General features: G+C 35.9%; 1 protein-coding gene across 1 annotated transcript in view; it reads right to left on the bottom strand.

Annotated features, from left to right (window-relative positions):
* Positions 1–24,439, bottom strand: part of LOC113239771 — a 255,869-nt gene that overhangs the window by 33,534 nt on the left and 197,896 nt on the right. The window contains exons 4-5 of the mRNA XM_026476882.1: positions 13,453–13,552; positions 12,468–12,576 (exon numbers count right to left, since the gene is read on the bottom strand). Coding sequence (XP_026332667.1) covers positions 12,468–12,576; positions 13,453–13,552 — 209 coding nt within the window. The remainder of the gene's footprint in view (positions 1–12,467; positions 12,577–13,452; positions 13,553–24,439) is intronic.

The raw sequence follows: 24,439 nt of genomic DNA, 5'->3' as shown, positions 1-24,439 counted from the left end.
GCTTTACAGACTCAAATTGTCAACAAGAACACATGGAAATGACGTTGTTACAAAATTGCATAATAGTTTTTGATCAATCAAACATTGTATAAACTTAAAATATTTTTTCAAAAATTTTGTCTTGTATACTGTCGTGATCAAAAAAAAAGGCCGATATATCACTATTATTATCGTTTCCTAGGTGGATGAAGTATGAAGTAATGATGATACGAAGTAAAAAAAAGATATTTTCCAATTTAACTTCTTTAAACATTATTTTATCGGTTTTGACTTTTTGTCACATGCGCCCTTTCAACTAAAGGCGGCAGAGTTATCATCATATACATATTATATGTCATTAAATATATCCAGTACAATATTATTATCTTCAAATTACAATAAACCGACGATTAAACCAAGCGTTAAATAATTTATACCACAGCTCAAAGTTGGGGAGTTCTCTAAGTCAGTGGGCAAGTTCAACTTGTCTTGAACTTAAGTCTCGGCAGAGTCAGCTTTATCACTTTAGACAGGTGTTTAGTGTTTTTGGTTACCCATCTTTCCGAGCGTGTCGATGGAAATTTTTGGTTATATTTACCATGGACATGGACTCAAGGTTGCTGTTATCTCTATATATCGAGTATATAACCACAAAAAGAGGCGAAATGCCGTTTAATTTGTTTCAAAACTATTCTGCCAAATCATTACTATGACAACTGCGCTCCATTTGGCCAGCCGAAATTCGAAACAATTGACTTCGATTGTTACACTTCAAATTGACCAGTTTAACTTGAGCTTTGCTATAATGGACGAAAATTGCAAAATTACATATTTAGTATTTAATTACCGACAAAAATGATTCCGCTAATATTGTAATCAGATGTTTTGCTGTTTTTCCCACACCACCGAATAAAACAACCCCCATCGTTAGAGGTATTATCTTAAATTAATATTAATAAATACGGAATATTTTTAGAATATACGGAGACGTACACACAGGTCAGTTGTTGGCGCTGTACTGTTTCAGTTTTCTAACTTGTGATTTCATCGTAAATGAGAGTTGATATTTAAAAGTGACATAAGGCCCATTTACCCGATGAGTTGCCTGGGATAGACGGGCCTTATTTCGTCTCTATTTCTGGTTATATAATCAATGTCTCTATACTACTGATCGTAACTCTGAAAAAGGTCAAAATTACGTTCTATATATAAATAGCGCTTATCAATAGCCTTTATATTATGTAAATGGCCGTGGACATCAGTTAATTTCTTTTATAATATGAAATACAAGACGTCAGTTGTTTTCATTGTAATTATTGATCATCAGCTAAAATTATTTTATGAACTTTGCCAAATATACGTCAAATATGCGTGTCAATAAACGGCTTTGTGTGTTGCAAATTCAAGCGCTTCCTACTATGAGTAGATGGCACTAATCCTAAATAAAATAAAAGAATAGCCGGCACTATCCATAAAAATCAACCTCAAAGTCAAATAATCATTTATTCCATAGGTAAAATAAATTTACACTTGAAAACGTTACATTTAAGCTACTGCTCGTTCACTACGATGACTTTCCTGAGAAGAACGAGCAACAAACTCTAGGGATTGCTCTTTTCAAATAAACTTAAATGCTATAGAATACACTTTGAATTAAATTTGTGGACCCACGTCGTCTTTCCATACATCTTTATCTAACACGTAGTCTTCAATTTTATAATATGACTTTTCAATCAAAATAATTTTAATGTAGTTTTTAACTTAGGAAATGACGATCTTAATATTATATGCTCCGGAATCTTATTGTAAAAACGTACACAGTTCCCCATAAAAGTGTCGTTGACCTTGATTAAACGAAATCGTGGAACCATGAGTGTGGATTTAGCTCCAAGGTATATTATGGATATCTTCTTATTGAAATTATGTATATTTTTACAGGCATATAAAATATTCGAGTACATTTAGTACTGTGATGTCGCAGTCATGATGCCAGTCTCCTTAAACTTTTCTCTGAAAGAAACCCGAGAGCCTAGACGGTACACAGAACGAATCGCTCGTTTTTGGAATATAAATATGGTTTGAATATCTGCCGCTTTATCCCACATGCGAATCCCATAGGACATTATACTACAGAAGTAACTAAAGTAAACTCGTCTAGCAGTACTAACGTCGGTAAGCTCACGAATTCTGCGGACTGGGTATGCAGCGGAGCTTAATCTACTGGCCAGGGAAGAAAATAAAATTGTTTGTTGAATAACTTATTGTACAAATGAATAACTAAATACTAATTAATTATGCGAATCAATGTAAAATATAACACATATACTTGGACTAGGTACCTGTATTTCAGGTGAAAAGTACTAATTAAACAGGTGGACGTATTATTGAATTATAAAGAAGAGAATAATTAAACAATAAAATGCAAACCATATCCGCTTCTATTAGACAAAATTTATTTTAGGACAATTGCATTTCTGGAGTTCTTGCACAAGATCCTAAATGGTCAAATTACCAGTCCAATATCCTGAGCCAAATCACATTAGCCGTGCCTTATAATTATCCTAGATGTCCCATTTCTAAGATCTTGCATTTGCCCTTGTGTAGAGTAAATGTAGGCTTCAATTCACCTATCAATAGAATATGTAGAAGCTACAATAATTTGAGAAGTACTTGTGATACGGATATGTTTGCTGACCCTTTGACAGTATTTAGACACAAGCTAACTTCACATTTTAAATAATAACAAAATTAACACTAGTAGTATTACAGAATATAGTATTGTACGTGGATTTAAATGTGTATCAATCTATTGTTTTTTCGTTTATGTTTTAATTTTCAATTGTAAAAAATATATTATCAAAGTAAATTTTTTTAAACATTGTGTAAAAAAAGTAATATGTCTAAAGGTAAATCCACTTAAGTGACATTTTCCACAAAAGTCTTTAAAATATAGCAATGCTAAGAAAATCACTATCTATCTGCACGTGAAACTCAATAACAAAACAGCTATATAATAAGAGTTTATTTGCAGAAAGATTTGGAATTTCTTACAACTGGTTCATAATTTGGAGATTTTTTGTGGAAAACGTCACTTATGTGGTTTTACCTTTAAGCAGACGATATATTTAGTGCAATGTGTAGCGAATGTTGTGTACGTCTGTAATTGTCATATCGCACTGCTATTACAATAGTGTTGTAACTCAAAATATGTGAAATTCAATATTATATCATCACTGAATGTAAAATTTGATTCTCTACACGTCAATAAAACCGTCGTTAGAATATTGTAAGAAATAATGAAAAAATATCTATTTAACTCCTAATGAGTCACATTTTATGTGACCTAGTTCAGGCCTAAACAGACCTCATTAAAAATGTGAAACATTTTTTCCATTTTATTTTTAAATATATTTAGCAAGTGGAAAATTGTTTAAGTGTCTGTAATTAACTATAGCACATACATAAATTTTAACGATCTTTCACGGGAAGTGAGTAATTCGTTTTTCATCGTTGCTGAGAAAATACACTTTTTGAGTTAATACACTATTGTATTAACAGTGCGATCTGTATCAGTCATAACCTATGACCTATATGATATGATTTTGATGTGCCTAATATAATATAATAAATAAATAAATTGCGCACAAAATACCCCGAATTAAAACCATTAGGTTACGACGTCTTAAGTTTATTGATTTGCAATTTTTTTTATTGGCTAAAACCTGGAGAGAATTGTCTTTTCCACGAGGCAAGGAGCCAGTGGGTGATATTGGAGCCTATTCCGTAATCACTCTAATGGTAGAGGTTGAAGCAATTACGGGGTACCAATTACGGTCGGACTGGCAGTGACCTACCATTACGAGCAGGCTTCCTATTCGCTGCTGCGTTAGCTAGTTACGTTATCCTTACCTTATTGCTGCTAGGTGCTATATTATATATATAAATTGGCGGTTATTTCACATCATTTCACATAATACTCTTAGTACAGAGTACTAAAAAAACCGACCTCTAAAGTCATTCATCCCTTAGTTTGCCACCCTTAGAGTTGGAATATTTAATCATCTAAGGTACCCTCTTTCCAACAAAAAAAGAATCATCAAAATCGGTTCACAAATGCCACAGTTATCGCGTAACATACATACAAAAAAAACAGTACAATTTAGAACCTCCTCTTTTTTTGAAGTCTGTTAAAAATCACTCGAACTAAGAGCGTATTTCGCACTCACCCCCCATGGAAGAATGGCATAAGTAGAATTACGTCAAACATGTTTATGTATATACGATGTGGGTTATATTTTTTTGTATCCAATCTGTAATTGGAGAGGGTCATATTTTTCTGTCTAATGGAGCAATAAACACGTTTGACGTAATTATTAATACAAAGAAAGAAACACTCAGACTAAATCGTTCGATTCGGCCGGATTCGAACCGACGTCTTCTACTTACCGTACCAGACGCTATGCCAACTAAGCCACGGAACGAACCAGCAGATCTCACAAATTTTTCTATGTGCTTGCGGCGTATCTTTGTATTTGGTTTTTTCAACGACTTTTTAGTCGTAGCGCCATCTATGAGAAGTCTATGAAAGTTTACGTTTGATGTATTCGACTTATGCCGTCCTCCATGAGGGGTGCGATTTAATGGATTCATCCGCTACACTATTCACACACACACACACACACACACACATACACACGCTCGCACGCACATTTTCTTTTCCGAAATGAGTTATTTAACCTTCTAAAATAAAATCTCATTTCAAATGTTGACAGATCACTTTGGTTTTGCAAAGGGACTACATGTTGAGATACAGGGTTTTCTTAGTTCGACTGCAGTGGCTTTATCTAATTAAAAAGTACATTCAGCAACCTATTATTGTACTTATGTTTTTTTTTATAATATCAAGTGACGATGACGGGACGAACAATTCGTGTGCCTGATGGTAAACCACACGCCTGTCCATAACAGTTGCAGTGCCGTTCAGAGCTGTAAATAGCAAAGATGGGACTATTGATAAGTCTCATGTGCCTGTAATTTCACCAGCATCCTTACCCTTCAAAACCGGAACGCAGTAATGCTAATATTACTGCTTGGCGGCAGAAATAGGTAAGGTGGCAGTACTTTCCTGGACGAACTTTTTCACAAGGAGCATGTGCCATTACCTCAGTATTATGGGGTATCTTAGAGCATCGATTGTCCATAAGTTGATTCGGCCTAGAGTCTTAAGTGGAATTTGAAGTTTACTTAACCTTCTCAGTCCTTCAACTTGACCGAAGGGCCGCTAAGACAGCTTATAAACATACGTCACTAGAGCTATAACAACATTATTTGTAACGACATAAACATCGACTTATTTGTGGCCGAACGGTTACCATGTCGGAGTGCCACGCAGAGGTCCTAGGTTCGATTCCCGGGCCGGCAGAAATACTTGTATGGCCTACACTTATTTCTCTCGTGAGTTTGGGTGTAATTTGTGTTTGTCTATGTGTGTGTCCATGGCACCCGCGACACAGGGTTTCCCTAGTGCGGGACTATATATAGCAAAAGAGAGCATGTTCAATTCATTTATTGCTCTAAATGTGGTAAATATAATACTTGATGGAATGTTTACAGAATGCAGTTTCACACATTTAGCCATTTCTGACATGCAATATATTATAAACAAGAGTACTAAAACATGTCAAAAATAAAATATGTCAAAATTATAAAATTATGTTCCCAATATAATATCTACTCATGCCATTATAATTACAAATATTCATACGAATTAATAATTTATACACAATTTATACTATGTGGCATTAAATCCTTTTAGTCATTTTTTTATCAAATTGTAAAATTTCGAATAAATTAAGCATTAATATAATAATTATTCAAATATTTCATTCATACTATAATATATTTTTTCTTTCAACCACTGTTTTGATAAACACTTAAACTTATCTAATGGTTACTAATATTATCTAAATGTTTATGGTGTTAGCAATATAGTCCTACGAGATTGTTAAATTTACGATCTATATGATAAATAACCCTGTAAATAAAACTAATGGTAATGATTTGGATTTAAGGATAAAATGAGCTAGCACGCACCAAAGACTTAGATATTATGTCCCACAGCCAGCAACACATGTGCGCTATTAAGCAAATACTTGTAAATATTCTCCCTAGGAAGTACTGCTACCATTCTTGCGTATGTAACGTATATTCTGGTGATCAACAATTAGCATTGTCCAACAAAATGGATGAATCAGTTTCAGCCTTCCATGGAGTGTTTTATTCCTTTCATAAATACCAATACCAATTTTTATGACACTCTGTATAATTTATTATTACATATTTAAAGAAATTTAAAGACAGTTATACCTATTTCTGCCGTCAAGCAGTTTGTTTTTGTAATACGACGTTTTTGTAAGTGCGACGGGACGAACATGTTGTACGCCTGGTGGTAAGCGACGCGCCTGGCCGTAACAGTTGCAGTGTCACTAAGAGCTTTTAATCACAAACATCTAAGGGGCACTGCCACTGTATCCGATACCCTGAAGCATCAGTTGACAAGACCAGTGTGCTTGAAATTTCACCAGCATCTTTACTCTTCGAAACCGGAACGCAGTAATGCTCACATTATTGCTTGGCGACAGAAATGGGTAAATCTACAGATACATGGGACTTGTCAACTTTATGATTCAGAGTGACACTGCAGTGTCACACAGATCTTTCCGATTAAAGCTTTGAGGGACACTGCAAATGCTATCAGTAGGCGTATTGCTGACTACCAGGCGCACGCTCGTCACTTCACATGATATCATTAAAAAAGTACTACCTTTGCATCAAAAATGTTTACAGACGGCGGTACCATTTTCCAACAAATATAGCAATAAGTGGGGCGGTGGTGGTACTGCTTATGCTAGTTCCGAATTCACAGAAAACTTATAATATGAATATAGTAACTCTTATGCTATTTGTGTTTTTTTTTATGACCTACCAGACAGCTTTAAGCCCCTTTCATTAGCGGATTTTACACAGACACTATCGCGCGTGATACAGCAATCGTCTGCGATTGAGCGCGCGTGTGAAGACGTTGGAGGAAAAAGGGAAAGACCGCGCGATTGTACTCATCAGTCGCGCGCGCAATCACGCACCCTAACACGCGCCAGTTTCACGTGGTCTATCTTGCGCTATTAGCGTTTACACGGACGATATTTTGTAGTAACAAAAACGAACATAAGCAAGCGCGCGCGAAAGAACGTTAGCTAAAAAAATTTCAAACAGGTAATTGCGCACGATTGCGCGTGTGGTCCTGTACGTGATCACGCACGATAAAGTAACTGTGTAAAGGAGGCTATTGATCGGGTTTTAAAAGGAATTGTGTAGGTGGCTTTAGATCATTTTGTAACGACCTCCTTACAACGACATCCCACCTTTTTATCGCCCTTTCTCCGGTTCTTGGTCACTAGTTTTTTTTTGAATCGTTCTTTATTTCTTTGCCTCGCCATTCTGATTTTGTTTCGTTCTATCGTCACCCCCTGCTCAATCGCGGCAGCGTACAGTGCTGTTAAAATTACAATTGCGTCTAATTTTGATTCCTTTACTAGTTTTAATACCGATTTGTAATAGCTACTGCTAATTATGTGCCAATTTTAAAACCAATTTGTAATGCCGTATAACTCGGCCCTTTTGGGGTCTGGACTGTTTATCTTAATCCGTAGTAAGGGAATGTTTTATACTGTTGTACCTGTTTTTATATACCTTTTCTTGTCTTGTTACAGCCTTTCCTTTTGTTTTCTTTGCCATCAACTTTACAATAAATTTCTGTGGACCTGAAGTTTTCTTATTTTATTGCCGTGTACCTGATGACGGCTCATTAGGGTTACAATCTTTTCAATTTGTTCTACTCAGTTGACAATTTTATGAAATATAAAGACTAATTTGATTGATGATATTTATTATTTATCTAATCCAATTTAATTCTGACATCTACCTTCATGACTTAAACATTATAAAAGGTACTGCAGTTCATCTTATCATCGTTAGGGTCAAGTCACACATAAAGAGCAGAGGCGCGCAACGGCCTGAAGAGCTACCACATACCATGGCGCGCTGTACATTCTATCACTTCAAATCAATTTGAACATTTTCCTTTACAAAATATGATTCAAAATGCTAATTAATACTTTGCACCAAAAGTACTCCTACAGCCGCTGCTTTTTCAGTGTGATTTGACCCTAAGAGACTCTGTACAACTTGCCATATAAATATTGTACACAGCCGTTAATAACATGAATAATAATATTAGTATAGTTGTTTTAAAAGTACTATACTGATACTGCAGTTCCACTTGTCACCGCTATGGAAGTTGTACAACTTGCCATACACACACACGTAACTTGCTATACATACATTGTAAATTCGTTGTACAAGGACTGTGCAGTTCCACTTATCACTATTAGGGGTGCTGCACCATTTGTCATACAAATATTTTACACTACTTTAATTTCTTGGAATGGTAATATTATAACAGTTCTACTTGTCACCGCAAGTAAATATACAAATATTCTACGCGATCTCTATTTTTTCATAAAGATGGTATAGGTACAGGTAATGCCTCTTGACAAGGGTCAGTATACGATCGAAGGCTTTCGGGCGAAAGTGAAAATTGCCGCCTCTTTCAATATTTAATAACGAGGGAAATGCTCTTTAGCTTTTCATCAATAATTAATGTACTGTTGCCAAGAGGATCGCGTATTTACTGAACAATCAACAGCATAATTAGTTTTACACTGTAGGCTTTGTATCGTTCTTTATTGGAGTTTTGGGACAACTGAATTAATTCGACTAGCGGTTGACGATCGAGCAAAGTCGTTTAATATAATAAGATCTCATTTAGAATCTTTTATTCGATATTGGCATGCCACAGTCATATTTTATATGCATTACGTGTAATAAAGAAAAAAGAAAAACACCTTATTATTTTAAAGAGCAATGTCTCTTTTTGTTGAATTGGTGAAATTATTTATCTAGGCGTTTTTGTAGAATTGAAATTATAATTGTATCCTCTGAAATTATCCTATAACCAGTATTAGTTCCTTTCTATACCTATAACCCTCTGCTTAAAAGAGAGTTATGCATATCAGTGTAAAGAAAAAGTGTAGTAATCCAACATACTACGATTTGAAAAGTGTTAATGGTACCCCAAACTGACTTGCTTTTGCTTTATTTATATTTGTATTACCAAACCACGCCCCACTGTAGTGCATGACTCTGCTCAAAAGTGATTAGTGAGTTAATAACAAAACAGTACAGAGTACTACAAAAACCGACCTCAAAAGTCATTGATCCCCTATTTTGCCACCCTTAAAAGTGGAATATTTTCTTCAAATTTAAATGAGACCACATCTGAGGTACCCTCTTTCCAACAAAAAAAGAATCATCAAAATCGGTTCACAAATGTCGTTACCGTGTTATCGCGTACCATACATTAAAAAAAATGCTCTCGAATTGAGAACCTTATCCTTTTTTTGAAGTCGATTAAAACACAGCCTGCTACTCACAGACAAGCAGACTGTGTGTGTGAGACCTCAGTCTCTACATGTTGTCTTTTATATGTTGTGATTTATCTCTCTGCCTATTATAAAAAACTTAATGCTGGATGGAAATGCTAGCATTCTCATTACTATGTTATTACTGCTTGTTGTAATAAGGTCGCAACTGTAAAGTGACAAATTTTCAAGCAAGATTTTAAAGATTCTACGAACGAAATTACTTGATAACTTTTATACTTAAATAGGAGAGAAGTAAAATGTTACACATATACATCATTTGTTTAATGTAGCTCGTATTATTTTTATGACATTTTCACGTGATTAAAACGCTTTTGACGTGTGATAAAATTTGACTTTAATATACAAAGGGTACGGATATATTTATTGCACGGCTCAATGCGCGTTTTATTTACTTCGGCATTTCAATTATTTGCACCATAAAATCAGACCTGTCTACATTGCAATTACTGACGACGTCAATCACATACGTCCATCCGACCGTACGTCCGGTCTGCTTCCGTAATTGACATAGCGCCCTGTCATTCGCCTGGTGAAGCAGGGGAGTTAGGGAGAGAGCAGGGGAGGACTTAGTTAAGGCCGTATTGTAGCGTTAACTGATGGATGTAAGGCGAACGTGCAAAATTGAAGTGGTTTTACTCGCTTGGTGTAGTGGAAAAAAAACATGTTATTACGTTATGTTTATCATTTTGCGAATAAAAGAGGTTCGATAAAATATGTTTCATGATATTCTTGTCAACTTGTTCCTACGTTCAGTTGAACACAGAGTTAAGTTACCAAAATTGCTTACTTTTTACGTCGCAACTTGTTGGATATAACGGCACCTACAAACCAAACGCTTGTGGAAGCGCTACCGTGACGTGTCTGTGGCGTAGCAGCAGTAGAGCGCCTTGTGAAAGATTTCGTTCAGGGTGCCACCTTACCTATTTCTGCCACCAAGCGATAATGTGAGCATTACTACGTGCCGGTTTTGAAGGGTAAAGGTGTTAATGAAATTACAGGCACATGGGACTTGTCAACTTATGTCTCAGGGTGACGGGCGCAGTGGCAGTGCTTTATGATTTAAAGGTCTGAGTGGCACGCAAATGTTATAGACAGGCGTGTGGCCTACAATCGGGAGCACGAGTTGTTCATCCCGTCATTGAAGAGTTACATGAGTGATTGATGAGTTACATGAATAAAGTGGGAGATATTATATTTGACAAAGGGCCCCTTTTTAAACTAAAACCTCTGTGACAGCTGTAGGGCTAGCACGGTAGGGCGCAACTAGCGCGAGAGCGACATAAAGCGCGAGATACTGATATTCTCGCATAGAGATCTCACACTTTATATCGCTCTCGCGCAAGTCGCGTCTTATCGTGCTAGTCTTATGTTTAGTTGCTGTCTACAGTGTTTATTTATTTTCTGATAAGTGTCACCAATTGTTTTTATTTTGAATAGGTGTCCATTGTGTAAATACATATTTTGTAATACTTGTACGTATTTAATGGAATAACCTGGTATAAGACTCTATGTTTCCCTAAATAAATAAATAAATGACTTTACTGCGCTTCTAAATATTGTATGAAAATTAATAGGAGTACTTCTATAAGCGTCTACTTTGAAGGCGCCCTAAGTCGTCGTCGAAACACGAAGAGAAATTTTGTCTTACATTCGCGCTCGTTGCCTGCCTTCTACTGAAATTAACCTGGTGACCTAACTCTGTCTTCAATTGTTGTACACAATATTGGTTATAGAATTGAAAAACACTAAAGCCAAGCAAATCGCGCGTAGCTACAAGTATTCATACAATTTTAATCATAGCTATATTCAGCAGCCATTTTACTTAAAACACATGTCGACAATTCAAAGGCTACAAGGCAAACATTGCTAAGCGGAATTCGGAATCTAAATATTTTATAAATAGTAAATTCAAATTTAATTAAACGGGCGATTTTGAATAATAAAAAACACACCCGTGGACTATTTACAAAAAAAATACCGCTTAGTTGATTTTATCCTTGCAACCGTTTATATGAACACGGGTATTTTTTATTTTACGTTATTTTAGTTGGTTTTACATCTCGAAAAAAATCTGCCCCTAAATGTTTATTTGAGCACGTTTAAAGTATATGGAACAGCAGAACTTATCCTATAGTATAAGTTTTTTTAATAGATCATCTCTTCTAAAATATAGTAAAATAAAAAAACCCGTATAATCTATTTCTCAAAGAAGATTTCAAACAATAGAATAACGTTCATAATTTTAAGAAATTGGTTCCTCGATTTTTATGTACCTCATTTACCTCATATTTTGTAAATAACTGCCATTTATAATTACCCCACTGAAATATAAGCCAGCTCCGCCCGGATCTATGGAGCAGCGTAAACTGTATAATTTCCTTTTGTCTAATTAAAACCGAAATTATGGTTTCTGAGATAAACAGCCCTGACTTACTGAAACAGTCTCTCACAATAGCACAGATAATAATACCGGCGACACTGCTGAAAGTGTCTCGATTGCACCTCTAATATGTGTAAGTCTTTAAAGTAACAATATATTGGTAATACCTAGTTTTCTGATTTAAAAAATAATTTAATAAATTACGGTCGCTTTTATACCGGTTAGGAGCGGAACCCGAAAAATTAAAGTAAATATTGGTTATTCACTACAATTTCTAATTTTGTAATATGCTATTTTTAGTGCCATTATTGTTATTTAGTGGTATTATAGTAAATGGATGTTATAATATAGTCATTATTACTTATTGTCTAGTTTTTAACTTATGTAAACGAAAGTGAGGGCGATATGATTTATATACGGTCCTGTAGAAAATTTGGACTTTAAAATTATCTATTTTAAAAACATCGAGAAACCATTTCCTCTATGTACAATGTTCTACGTTATTCATATTTTTAACAAATATAAGTACACATTTGAATACATACCTAGACTCGCATCGTACGTGTTCATGTACTCTGACGTCATAAATTGCGAGACAAGAGCCGTCTTGCCGACGCCTGCGTCGCCCAAAAGTACCACCCTGTTTTTTGGTATCTGTAAACAAGACATGATTCAGCGCACACGACAGGGCCAATTTGTAAAACATAATGAAGCAAACATCACGAAGGAATTATTAAAGGAAAGCGAAGAAATGAGAGAACGAGGACAAGCTACAAGAACGCAAAAGACAGGTGAATGTGGAGTGTAACAGTGAAATATGGAGAATTCTCCGACTTCTTCTTGTACTGTCAATGACAAAAACCAATAAATAGGTGTTATATTTCTTTGGCCCAGTAAGCAGCTACCTCTATCTATTGCCTTTAGCAGCCTTCGTAAGTGCAGCTGGTGGGACACAGTGGACATGACAGCAGATTTTTTCTAGTAGTAGAGCTCCTTGTGAAAGAGTTCATCCAGGGAAAGGGCAGGATGCTGGTACAATTACAGGCACATGGTACTTGTCAACTTATGTCTAGGGTAACGGGCGTAGCGGCAGTGCCCCTCAGATGTTTGTGATTTAAAGCTCTGAGTGGCACTGCAACTGTTATGGATAAGCGTGTAGCTTACCATCAGGCGCACGACATGGTCGTTCCTTTAGTTGATATTATAAAATAAAGAATCTGTGCCCGGCAACGGGACGTACAAATGGGTTGATGTTGTTGACTAATTGTCTGACTAGGGTCGCATCAGCTTCTTCTTCTGACTAACTAAAGGCCACCAAGGTTATTATATGAAAGTCATAGAGCTACATGATTTTATTACTTTCATGTAATAACCTCGGTGATTATTCTATTCTATGAATGATTAAATGATTGACAATTTTATCACACGTAAGATTTGGCCCATTACAAATATATCTATCGCCCGCAGAGCTAACAGCTGCGCTAACGACGTTGTTGTATACTTATCGGTGAATGGTCTAAATTTTCTTACGGGCAGTATGTCGTCTTCGTCAGGCGTGTCCAGACTTGCGGAGTCCACAGGCCTGTAACCAGAGCAGCACGATCCGTCGAATGGAGAGCGGTCCGACGCCCTGTTGACAAAAATAACGTTTAATGAAGGAAAATAGGCGAACTTAATAATATTCCTATGAAAATATTCTTACACAACTAACTACTTACGTAAAAGGAATGCCGAAAAGCATTGACTTACAAATAAATGGACGACGGGTCTAATACAAAAACCACGAAAAAAATGTCCCAAGTCAACCTATTTAAACGTAGTGACATGTAAAGGAATATGAAAAAGCTAAAACGTTGAATTTAAATTGTAATGTCATCGCAGTACTGTCTAATTTTGCTTGCTTCGCTGTCAGTCGAACAAACGAAGACTAAAGCGTGAATGACGCTCTGTATACGATTTTAACGCCCCTAAGTTCGGACACTTTTTAGCGCGGACCCGACGTCCATATAATTGTAAGTCAATGCCGAAAAGAGACTTATCTCTTAGACTTATTTTTGTAATAGGAAGTGACGAGACGAACAAGTCGTGCGCCTGGTGGTAAGCGACACGCCTATCCATAACAGTTGCAGTGCCATTCAGAGCTTTAAATCGCAAAGATTTTAGAGACACCGCCATTTCGCCTGTCACCCTGAGACATAAGTTGACACGTCCCATGCGCTTGTGATTTCACCAGCACCCTTTACCCTTCGAAACCGTAATGCAGTAATACTCACTATACTGCTTGGCGGCAGAAATGGTGGCAGTACTTCCCTGGACGAACTCTTTCACAAGGAACTCTACTGCTACTAAAAACTATGCGCAATTTAATGTAAAATAAATATTGTAATTTAATAATAATTTTAATGAATATTTTTATATTTTTTTATTTTATGACTTTAATAACAATTTATAAAATACTAACTACCTCCCAGGATTATATTACTAACATCATAAACAACAACTTTTGTACTATCACACGCTCTTCCAATATTCATAGTTTTCTCACAATTGCGCTACAGCAAAAAATCAATTAAAAACTAAAAAAAATCTGCAGCAACTATATAGAGAAATCCGTAACGTTCCGTAGCGCAGCTTCAAAAGCGATAGTCCCTGTGCGAAAATAATAATAATAATAACGTAACTAACTCATAGCCTTGCACTAGGTTAAACCCTGTGTCGCGGGTGCTATGGACACACATATTGACAACCACAAAATACACCCAAACTCACGAGAGAAATAAATGTAGGCCATACAGATATTTCTCCCGGCCCGGGAATCGATTTCCTGGGACCTCTGCGTGGCAATACGGCATGGTAACAGTTGGGCCACGGAGGCAGTTAAATTTTAATAGTCAAATTTTGTCTCATTTTGAATTAAGTAGATATTTTTTAATTGTTTCTTACAATATTTTGACGACGGTTTTATTCACCAGAGAATCAAATTTTGCGTTCAGCAAGAGTACACATATTTTGAGTTACGATACTATTGTAATACCACTGCGATATCATAATAAACTACAATTGCAAATAATAATAATAATAATTTATTCAGTACAACAACAGTAATACCCTAAGTAACAAAAACACATACAATTTAGGTAGTACATAAACTGACAGAAAAACAGTGGACAAGGCCATCATTCAGTTCCCAAACTAGAGTAACCCAGCACTTTGGAAGCTGATGACGATCCTCCGCTCGTAAACAAAATTACGAACATTTTACAACCGGTTATGAGGACGTGACACAGAAGAGTGTGAATGTAATGTAAGTAAATAAAACACCACAAACCATATACCGTGTTAGCTTGTGCCATCTTACAAGGGATATCTTTAATTATTTTATTTTATTTTTCTATTTATTTATTATTTATTTATTATGCTTTATGCAAACACTGATACATGCAAATACTATTACTAATTAAGTTAAGGGGAGAGCGTTAAACAGAATAATAATTATATTAACATATTTTTTTCGGTTTCATCATAAGTTTGTGGTTAGTAGAGTAAGCATGTGTGTGTTTACGTATATGTATTGCCCACCCTGCTCCACACATGGATTGTAGTGGTAGTACGCAGAAAAAGACTTGCAAGACAATGGTAAAAGTATATTGTACGTAAAAATACAGATACTATGGTGGCAAATCTTTCCTTGATGTCGTGTATAGGTTGACAGTTGGTAACGTACTACGTTAAAACAGAGTGTGAATTGCATGTTTAAATAAAAGTGCGGCACGTGGCTAAAGTAGATCACCGCGTGCGCAGAGTTATGCAAGAGAATGTATGAAACCATACAGTATGGGTGTGTTCTGTTTAATCGTCATTGCCTGTAAATTCATATTTTAACTGTTCAGTTAGTGTACGCTTAAATAATGTACAGACAGCAATACATCAAGCTACACATTGACAGATCTTGTTCTCTTGCACTGGAGGCTATATTCGAACAAAAGTGTATATAGCTTGATGTGTGGTTCACTTTACATGGCTGTAGTTGGATTTAGATTCCATGGTTTAGCGGTGGCAACTGCTAGTTGTGTATTACTAGTGCACAACGGGTGGTAAGCGTGCCAGCAGCTCCTGTACCTATCAGGACAATTGGGTGGGTGTATCCGGAATCGCTCACCCAAGGCACTAGCGTTTTGAGTAAACGGGATGATCTGGGGTTAGGATCTGACTGCATAAGGGTAATACTCGCACGGGTAACAGTCCCCTTCTCGTATAACTAAGACGTTGATATGGAGGGGCATTATAAACAAAATTTAAGTAGAGAGATATGGGGTACATAGCTATATGCCAACTTGGCGTTATTGCTCATTTTGGTACAATCAGTTCCATCTTATTCTACCAAATTATATTAAATATACCCATTTAATTGGAATAAGAACCAAATCTTCCTTAATACGACAAATAAATAAATTGATTGATTAAATGTTATGACATAAGATCGGAAACAGAGGTTACTTACATTTGAAGGTATACAGCATAGAGTATATAATATATTCTTTTGAAAACTAGTAAAATTTAACTTGCAACTTATATAAAATATTTTTTATAATACCAAGTGAAAGAAGAAACAAGTCGTGCGCCTGGTGGAAAGAGACACGCATGTCCATAACAGTTGCAGTGCCACTCAAGACTTTAAATGGCAAAGATTTGAGAGGCACTCACTGCACCCGTCACCCTGAGACACAAGCTGACAAGTCCCATGTGCTCATAATTTCACAAATACCCTTTCCGTTCAGAACCAGAACCTAGTAATCTCACATTACTGCTTGGCTCTACTGCTACTAAAGTTCAACTTATATTGAAATTCTTCAATGACACTGTTGAAAATTAACGCTTCGGGTCGATTTGTTTCACAAAACGCCACTAAAAAGTCCTTCAATTTTATTCCTCAAATCCCCAGTAACCTAACACTTGCTACGCAGTGGGGATTTGTGGAAAAAAAATCCTTACCAAGAATAGATATCCATAGATGGCGCTACAGCTAAAAAGCCGTTGAAAACCAAATACAAAAACCCGACAAACAAGCACATAGAAAAATTCGTGTCGTCCGCTGGTTCGTTCCGTGGCTTAATTGGCATAGCGACTAGCACGGTTTGCTAGAAGACGTCGGTTCGAATTCGGCCGGATCGAAGGAATTTTTCCTAAGTATTTTTTCTTTTTTTACTAGTTTGTCATAATTAATAATTATAACAAACTAGTGGAGTAATTTCACAAAAAAGAATTGAATATATATAAATTCCTTACTAAAAAAATGATATTTAGGTAACTGATTCGGTATTTGCCGTAAAGACTTATTTTCAGCATCAATATCCCGTCTATATTACTACGACACAGATCAATTGTGTTTTTTCCTAAATTGAAAACGTACTTTTGAACTTCCTGTAAAATATTGAATTATTCTTAAATGTGTACTCAAACAATTTGCTTATCTTCGCCCGTGAACGCGTAAGAAAAGTCAGCTCGGTTCTGCTGCAAGGGTATACAAAATGTCTATTGTTGTCTATTTATCTTAGTATAATATATATTTCATAAAAAATAAAAAATAAAAATAAAATAAATAAATTGATTTCAAATTGCAAGTTTTTTTTAATTGTAGAATATTTTTAGTTGGTTGTATATGGGAACACAAACTAACCAATAATTATTTAGCACAAGCACTGTAGGCACAATAAACCTGTAAAGGACCCGAACCATGGGGTTAATTGGAAAAAAAAAAAAAATGAACGGTATTTAGATCTGATTAGATATTTTATTTCCATATTTAATTAAAACGTAGTGTACCCAATTAAATTATAATTGGGTATCAGATTTATGACTTTTATGAGTAATTAAAAAATAAGGTATGAGTAAATATTGCGAGTCTGTTCTGTATATTATTTATAGCTTTATTATTTATTATATATTTTTGTTGCTATAACGTAATAATATTAAAATATTAACGAATCTGAATATAAGTTGAAAATTGCATTGACTTCATACTTCAAATGACTAGTCTATTTTTAACCGACTTAAAAAAGGAGGAGGTTCTCAAGTAGACTGCATGTTTTTTTGTATATATGTTTCACAATCCCATTTTTTTTACCGATTTTGAGAATTCTTTTTTGTTGAAAAGAGAGTACCTCAGCAGTAATCCCAATTAAATATGCAGAAAATATTCCACCTCTAAGGGTGGCAAACTATGTAAACTAAAGGGATGAATCCGGTCTCCCGGATTGGATTCTCGCTGAGAAAAATTTGGCACACACACTTTTCTGAATTAGTATTTTCTGATAGTACACTAATATCATATCTAATCGGTTGTAAAAACTCGATTACTAGGAAACCGACAAGTCACAAGTCTGTGACAAATCTGAGAAGTTGGGGAGTTATAATACAGGTTTAATTGCCTACGGACTCACTTTACAAGTGTTACAACATTTAACATTGTTAGTCTTTATTTTAATGTAAGATCTGCTCTTTTTGGTGAAGTAATAAACCATTGTATTATTATATTTTCATTACCAATATGTAGCACTGTTAAAAACTTGAATACGTGATGATTATCTCTAGTTTCAGGCTTCTTACCACGGTATGACTACTTTTTATTTTCCCGATATTTCGGAACGGTTGCACGCTCCATGGTCACGGGGTGATCTATATTCACTTTTAGTTTATTTGTAATATTCATTCCTCATTTATGAAAGACGTAGTCAATTAACCACGACGGTTCCACCGACAAATGTTTCCGGAACATTACTTGGCAAACGGATGTCCCCGTTCATGGAGGCGCTATTGTTCTAGCTTCCAGAACCAGGCGGACTTTATGGTTTGCCGTTGAAGACTTTATAACATCCTGGTGTTTGAAACTTGGACTTATCAAAAGTAGTACATATGTTGAGCATAGATTCATCTTTTCATTTTGGAAAAACTGAATCGTAAACTGTCATGTACCGTGTCGCACATCAACGTGTCCTTTTTTATAATATCAAGTGACGGGACGAACAAGATCTTTGTTTTTTTTATTAAAAAATAAGTGCGCATTTGACTTCCATCTCACCTGGTGGAAAGCTATACGCCTGTTCATACTATGCGGTGTCAGCCATCATCATCACGCTTTAAATTACAAGGATCTGAGGGGAACTTGCACTGCGGCCGCCACCCTGAGACATAAGTTGACAAGTCCCATATGCCTGTATTTTCACCAGCATCCTTACCATTCAAAACTGTATAGGCAGATTACCCTGGACAAACTCTTTCACAAGGTGCTCTACTGCTATTAGAACTGTCACACTCTCCGTCCTAGATTCGTCCGAAAAAATTACTATCACATAAGTAATGTTAATTATGAAACTTCATTCGCATCATGCATCTTTTTTTATTTGGTCGAGTATTACTTAATTCTCTTTAATTGTTCCGGACGGATGCCAGAAGGACTAAATAGACCACCAGTTATTTACCATGATTATACGAGAACATACTCATTTCATAGATTTGAGTAATAAATTCTAATTAAATTTTCAATTTAAAATTCGAATATGTATTCAAATTTCCACATATCGAACAAAATCAATCAGCTAAACATTTCAAACTTTGCGCTCCTCGGGACAGCCTACAAACAACTTGGGATTCAAAGTTTATATGCGGTTTATGGACGAATGTGGGGGATAATGTTTATTTATCCTTACACCTAACATGTGTGGTTCGAACTTATCTGTTATAATCAGAGATCAAATAGGTAGACTATATTTACCTAAACTTCAAGAAAGGAATAATACCTCCTCCAGATATAGTGTAATTATTGAATTGTAGATATAAGCTCACACACACAAAAAAAACAAAAACAGTACATAGACAACTTAGAATTAATGCGGGCCATGGTGGTCATATCACTGAAAGCTATCTCTTCCAGACAACCTTTGAGGCAGAGGAGAACTGTACAGAGAGAGAGAGTCGTGGTGTGCCAGTGATAAAATTTTTTATGCAATATTAAAAACTAACATTATCATATTGTGAAGTAATAAATGACCATAATATTATATACCTACATATACATATATTTATTTACATATATAAATATATTTAGATAAACTTCTACTTATATACCAGCCCGTTGCACCAAGTACCAAGTACCAAGTACCAAACTTATACTTACTACTAAACATACAGATTAAGTTGCAGACCAAGATCGAGGCAGAAGATGCTTACACAATCCAGTTTTAATTATGGGAAGCGATTTACAATGTCGGATTTCACACGAGAGTTCGTTCCATAACTGCAGGTATAACAGTAAAAGAGTCTTTGAAATATTCTGGGCGGGTGAAAGGTTTCAGTAGGTTATCCATTTGAGACCTTAGTTCACGGCTCTGATCCGTAGCGAGGAAGTGAAAACGATCCTTAAGATATGAAGGAGTGCGAGAGTCATAGAGCACGTTATAGAGAAAGAGAACGTGTTCCTTACGTCGCAGCTTTATGGGGAGCCACTGAAGCTTTCTCCTATATTTCGCCGAGAATTCTATTTTGTTCTATATTTTTCTTCTAAAACTAGCATTTACTTTCCTACGTATTGTATAGTGTATTTAATTCAATCAATCAATCAGCCTAGTGCAGTCCACTGTTGGACATAAGCCTCCCCAAGTGTACGCCATAGTGCCCGATAACCCGCTTTCCGCATCCACCCACTAGCCGCGACCTTCTTCAGATCGTCGGTCCATTTGCAGGGAGACGTCCTACGTTACGTTTGCCGAGACGTGGTCTCCACTCGAGAACCCGTCTACTCCATCGCTCTTCGGTTCTGCGACAGATATGGCCAGCCCATTGCCACTTCAGCTTGCTACATTTCTGGACGATGTCCACAACGTTAGTCTCATACCGGGCAACTTCGTTCCGGACTTTGTTCCTTAGCGAGATACCTAGCATAGACCTTTCCATAGCTTGCTGAGCGACGTGTAGTCTGTGTGCCAGTTTGATGTTCATATTCCACGTCTCGGCTCCGTAAGTCATGACCGGTAGGACGCATCGGTTGTAACCCCTGGTCTTCAGGCACTGCGGGAGTGGTGACGAGAAGACATGACGCAGTTTCCCAAATGCTGCCCAAACCATTTATTATTATATTCAATTAAACACAACTTTTTTTTCATATTTATTATACCAAGTGATAGGACGGACAAGTCGTGCACCTGGTTGTAAGCGACACGCATGTCCATAGCAATTGAAGTGCCACTGTGCTCGTCACCCATAGACATATTGGCTACTGTGCCTGTAATGTCACTTTTACCCTTAAAAACAGGAACGCAGTAATGCTCTTACAACATAACAAATGTAAATTGGTTATAAGTGACTGTACTTATAATAATCATGTCAAAGATATAAAATCATATTGTCAGAACTGTCCATCCTATTTCAAGAAGCGACTAAACAAAAATAAAAAACGACTAAAAATATATGCTCAAAACTAATAAATTCAAGCAGGCTACACGACAATAATTTCTAAAGAAAAGAGAGTGTTTACATTCTCATGTAAAACAACATTACAAAAGAGCAAAAAAGTTTTTGATTTTTCCTTGAGACTGACTAGACGTTGATAATAGCCAAGGTTCATTGAACCTTCGATCGGTGCATGAAATAAGCTAAAATAAACTTTGCGTTGTAGGGATATGACGTAGTTTTTACTGTCGATACGTGATATTAAGAGCACGTGTTTTTTATAGAGGGACGTAGAAAGATAGATTTTCTTCTTTATTAAGCGCTATGGCATGATAAAATGGTTGTTTTATATAATAATTGTTCAATCATTTACGTAAATTTCGTACATTTTATGTTTTTTTTTTAATATATAATAAACACACGCTTGGCCACAATCTCATCTGATGTTAAGCGACGATGTGACCGACGATGGGCCGCGTTTGCCTAAAAAATGCCTATTCACTCTAGCCTTGAATAGCCCCAAATTGTAGTTTTCGGGAAACACAGATAGAGTAGCCGGTAGAGTATTATACTCCTTTGCCGTACGCATCAGAAAGGAGGAAGCAAAGCGCTTTGTGACGGTGTGACCTCCTTACACCGTCATCACACCTCTTTGTATCGCCTCTCTACTCTTGTATCTTATAATTTTTTTAATTTTACATGTATTTAAATTTTAAATTTGAATTGTTCCGTCTTCCTTCACTTTCTCATTTTGTTTTCGTACCACGGTCACTCCCAGCTCGACCGCCACAACAGTCAGAGCTGTTAATAAGCTAATCATGTGTAATAATTTATAAGTCTACAGCCTTTATGTATCTATTTCTGTAATTCAGTTTTTCGGCCCATTTAGGGGTAAGTGCCTTAATAATAAAGTGTAGGGAGTGTTTTATACTATTATACCTGATTTTTTTACATTTACCTTTATATTGTTACAGCCTTTATTTAAACTTTACTTCTTTAATAAATTTTGTGGACCGGAAGTTTCCCATTTCATTGCCGTGAACCTGTTCACGGCTAGTTAGGGTTACAACCCTTTCAGCTTAGTGCGACTACGTGGTATATCAACAACATAAGGATGGAGTGTACCGGACCTTCTAGTCGACCGAAGGGGGAACGGTGAGGGTTGTATCCGATAGAAAACCGACAAGCAGGCTACTTTTCTGCGATGGTCAAGATTCTGTAGCTTCGACTCCACAAGAGAATTGAATTGTTAATAAAACTCTTTGCTTTTCGCTGCACCGAGTCCAAGGCGGCTAACTGGTAATGGGCCCCAAAGTTGGCAGCAGTACTCCATACACCATCGAACTTATGTTTAACTGCATCAACGCATGTAAAATACACTTTTATAAAAATACTTCCTAAGTGTTGCAAATATTAAAAGCAGCGGTTTGCAATTTACATCAGGCGGATCTGACAGTATGCCAGTTTAAATATTACAAAGAAAAATGTTTATGAATATTTTAATTAACTAAAACTCAGTATTAAAGAAACATTTCCATTCTAGTGTAAATGGGTAGTTCACATAAAATTCCGAAATTCATGCATTCGTTATTTATAAAAAAATATTTGGAAGAATTTGTATTAATTTCTTGTAAATTTCATAGTACTTATGTAAACAGTTTTTGATAATGATATAGCGGCCCTCAAAATAAATTACTTAAGAAAAAGTATAGGATAGTTAGAACATTTGAGGGTGAGGGAATGATGAAATTAAAATAAAGAAAAAATAGCAATATAAACATACTTTTATACTTCATATTTTGTGTAAGCTTACTGCTACCAATAACTCATCTAAGTGTGTAATAATTGATAAATGAGGTCGAATGTTTACAATTTAAAGGTTATTTTTATTAAATATGTCAATTTAAAGCACACCTTACCATAAACTCTCAGGGCCGTATTCCATAACTCTACTCAATGCTCAAGTCAGAATTTGAGTATGGTTTAAAGCACTCGAAATCATACTCAAGTCCCTGCCATTAGGGTCGTATTTCCAGTGCTTGTGTTTCCAGTGCAATCCTGACTTGAGCATTGAGTAGAGTTCAAGAATACGACCCTTAGTTTAGGACCTAGACAGACAGCGCGTGCGACAGCGCTACATGAAGTGTATATGACCATCCCGCTTTTTTGTCGTTACGAACCTATACTGAACTGTGTGGGAACCTATACTGAAGAGTTCATGCTGAACGTGTTTGATTATGGAACTTTGGACATAGTGAAGTAATTATTTTGGCGACATTTTTATATTATTATTACTTTTATTTAAATAGAAGAATCAATATTTTATGTAGGCATTAGTAGCAATTGAAGTATAATTGCTAATAAATATTCATTTTACGGTAATAATCAAATACCTTTTTTTATAAACCTAAAGGACAAGAATTTCGAGATTTTGTAAGAATTGCCCATATATTCATGAATTTTTTATTTATTTTTACAGTGTTACACAAAACGTAACCACACACAAAACGCAATATATTTATATGTATGTAACGTTACAAATCATTAGGATGAAAATTGGGTAAAAGGTCAACCTGAGCGTACATATTATGTCAACTAGATTGAGGGTGACCATAAAAAAGGCCAAGTCAAAAGTAATACCTAAGATTAAACGACAGTATATGCTTTCTTACTTTCCTTTTCGTAAAAATTGTTTTAACAGACTCTTTCTATCTAATTTAAGGCGAGTGGGAAAAACTGTTTTGCTAGATCAAATGGTTTAGGTATTTACTTTTGCAACACCACATACAAGAAATATTAGTAACGTCGCCTTGCCGCTAGATGGCGCTGGGATCAAAATAGAACGCGCTATCGAAGTATTAACTAAATTACCATTTAAGTTGCAAAAGGAAATTGCTTTGTATCGAATCATAGGGTCTATGAGTGGCATCTCAGAACTTCCAGCAGGTGGGGATACTGGAATGACTGCTCATAGAATCGTCGGTCTTGATCGTCGATTGGATGAGCGCTATTACGTCTCCTATGTCGATCATACAACTACGTCAATAAAATACGTTGCTCATTTGGAGATTTA

Source organism: Hyposmocoma kahamanoa, unplaced genomic scaffold (genome assembly GCF_003589595.1).
Source record: "Hyposmocoma kahamanoa isolate Upper Pololo Valley unplaced genomic scaffold, ASM358959v1 116, whole genome shotgun sequence".
Lineage (NCBI taxonomy): Eukaryota > Metazoa > Arthropoda > Insecta > Lepidoptera > Cosmopterigidae > Hyposmocoma > Hyposmocoma kahamanoa.
The sequence above is the reverse complement of the archived record's forward strand: the minus strand, read 5'-3'. Positions and strand labels throughout refer to the sequence as shown.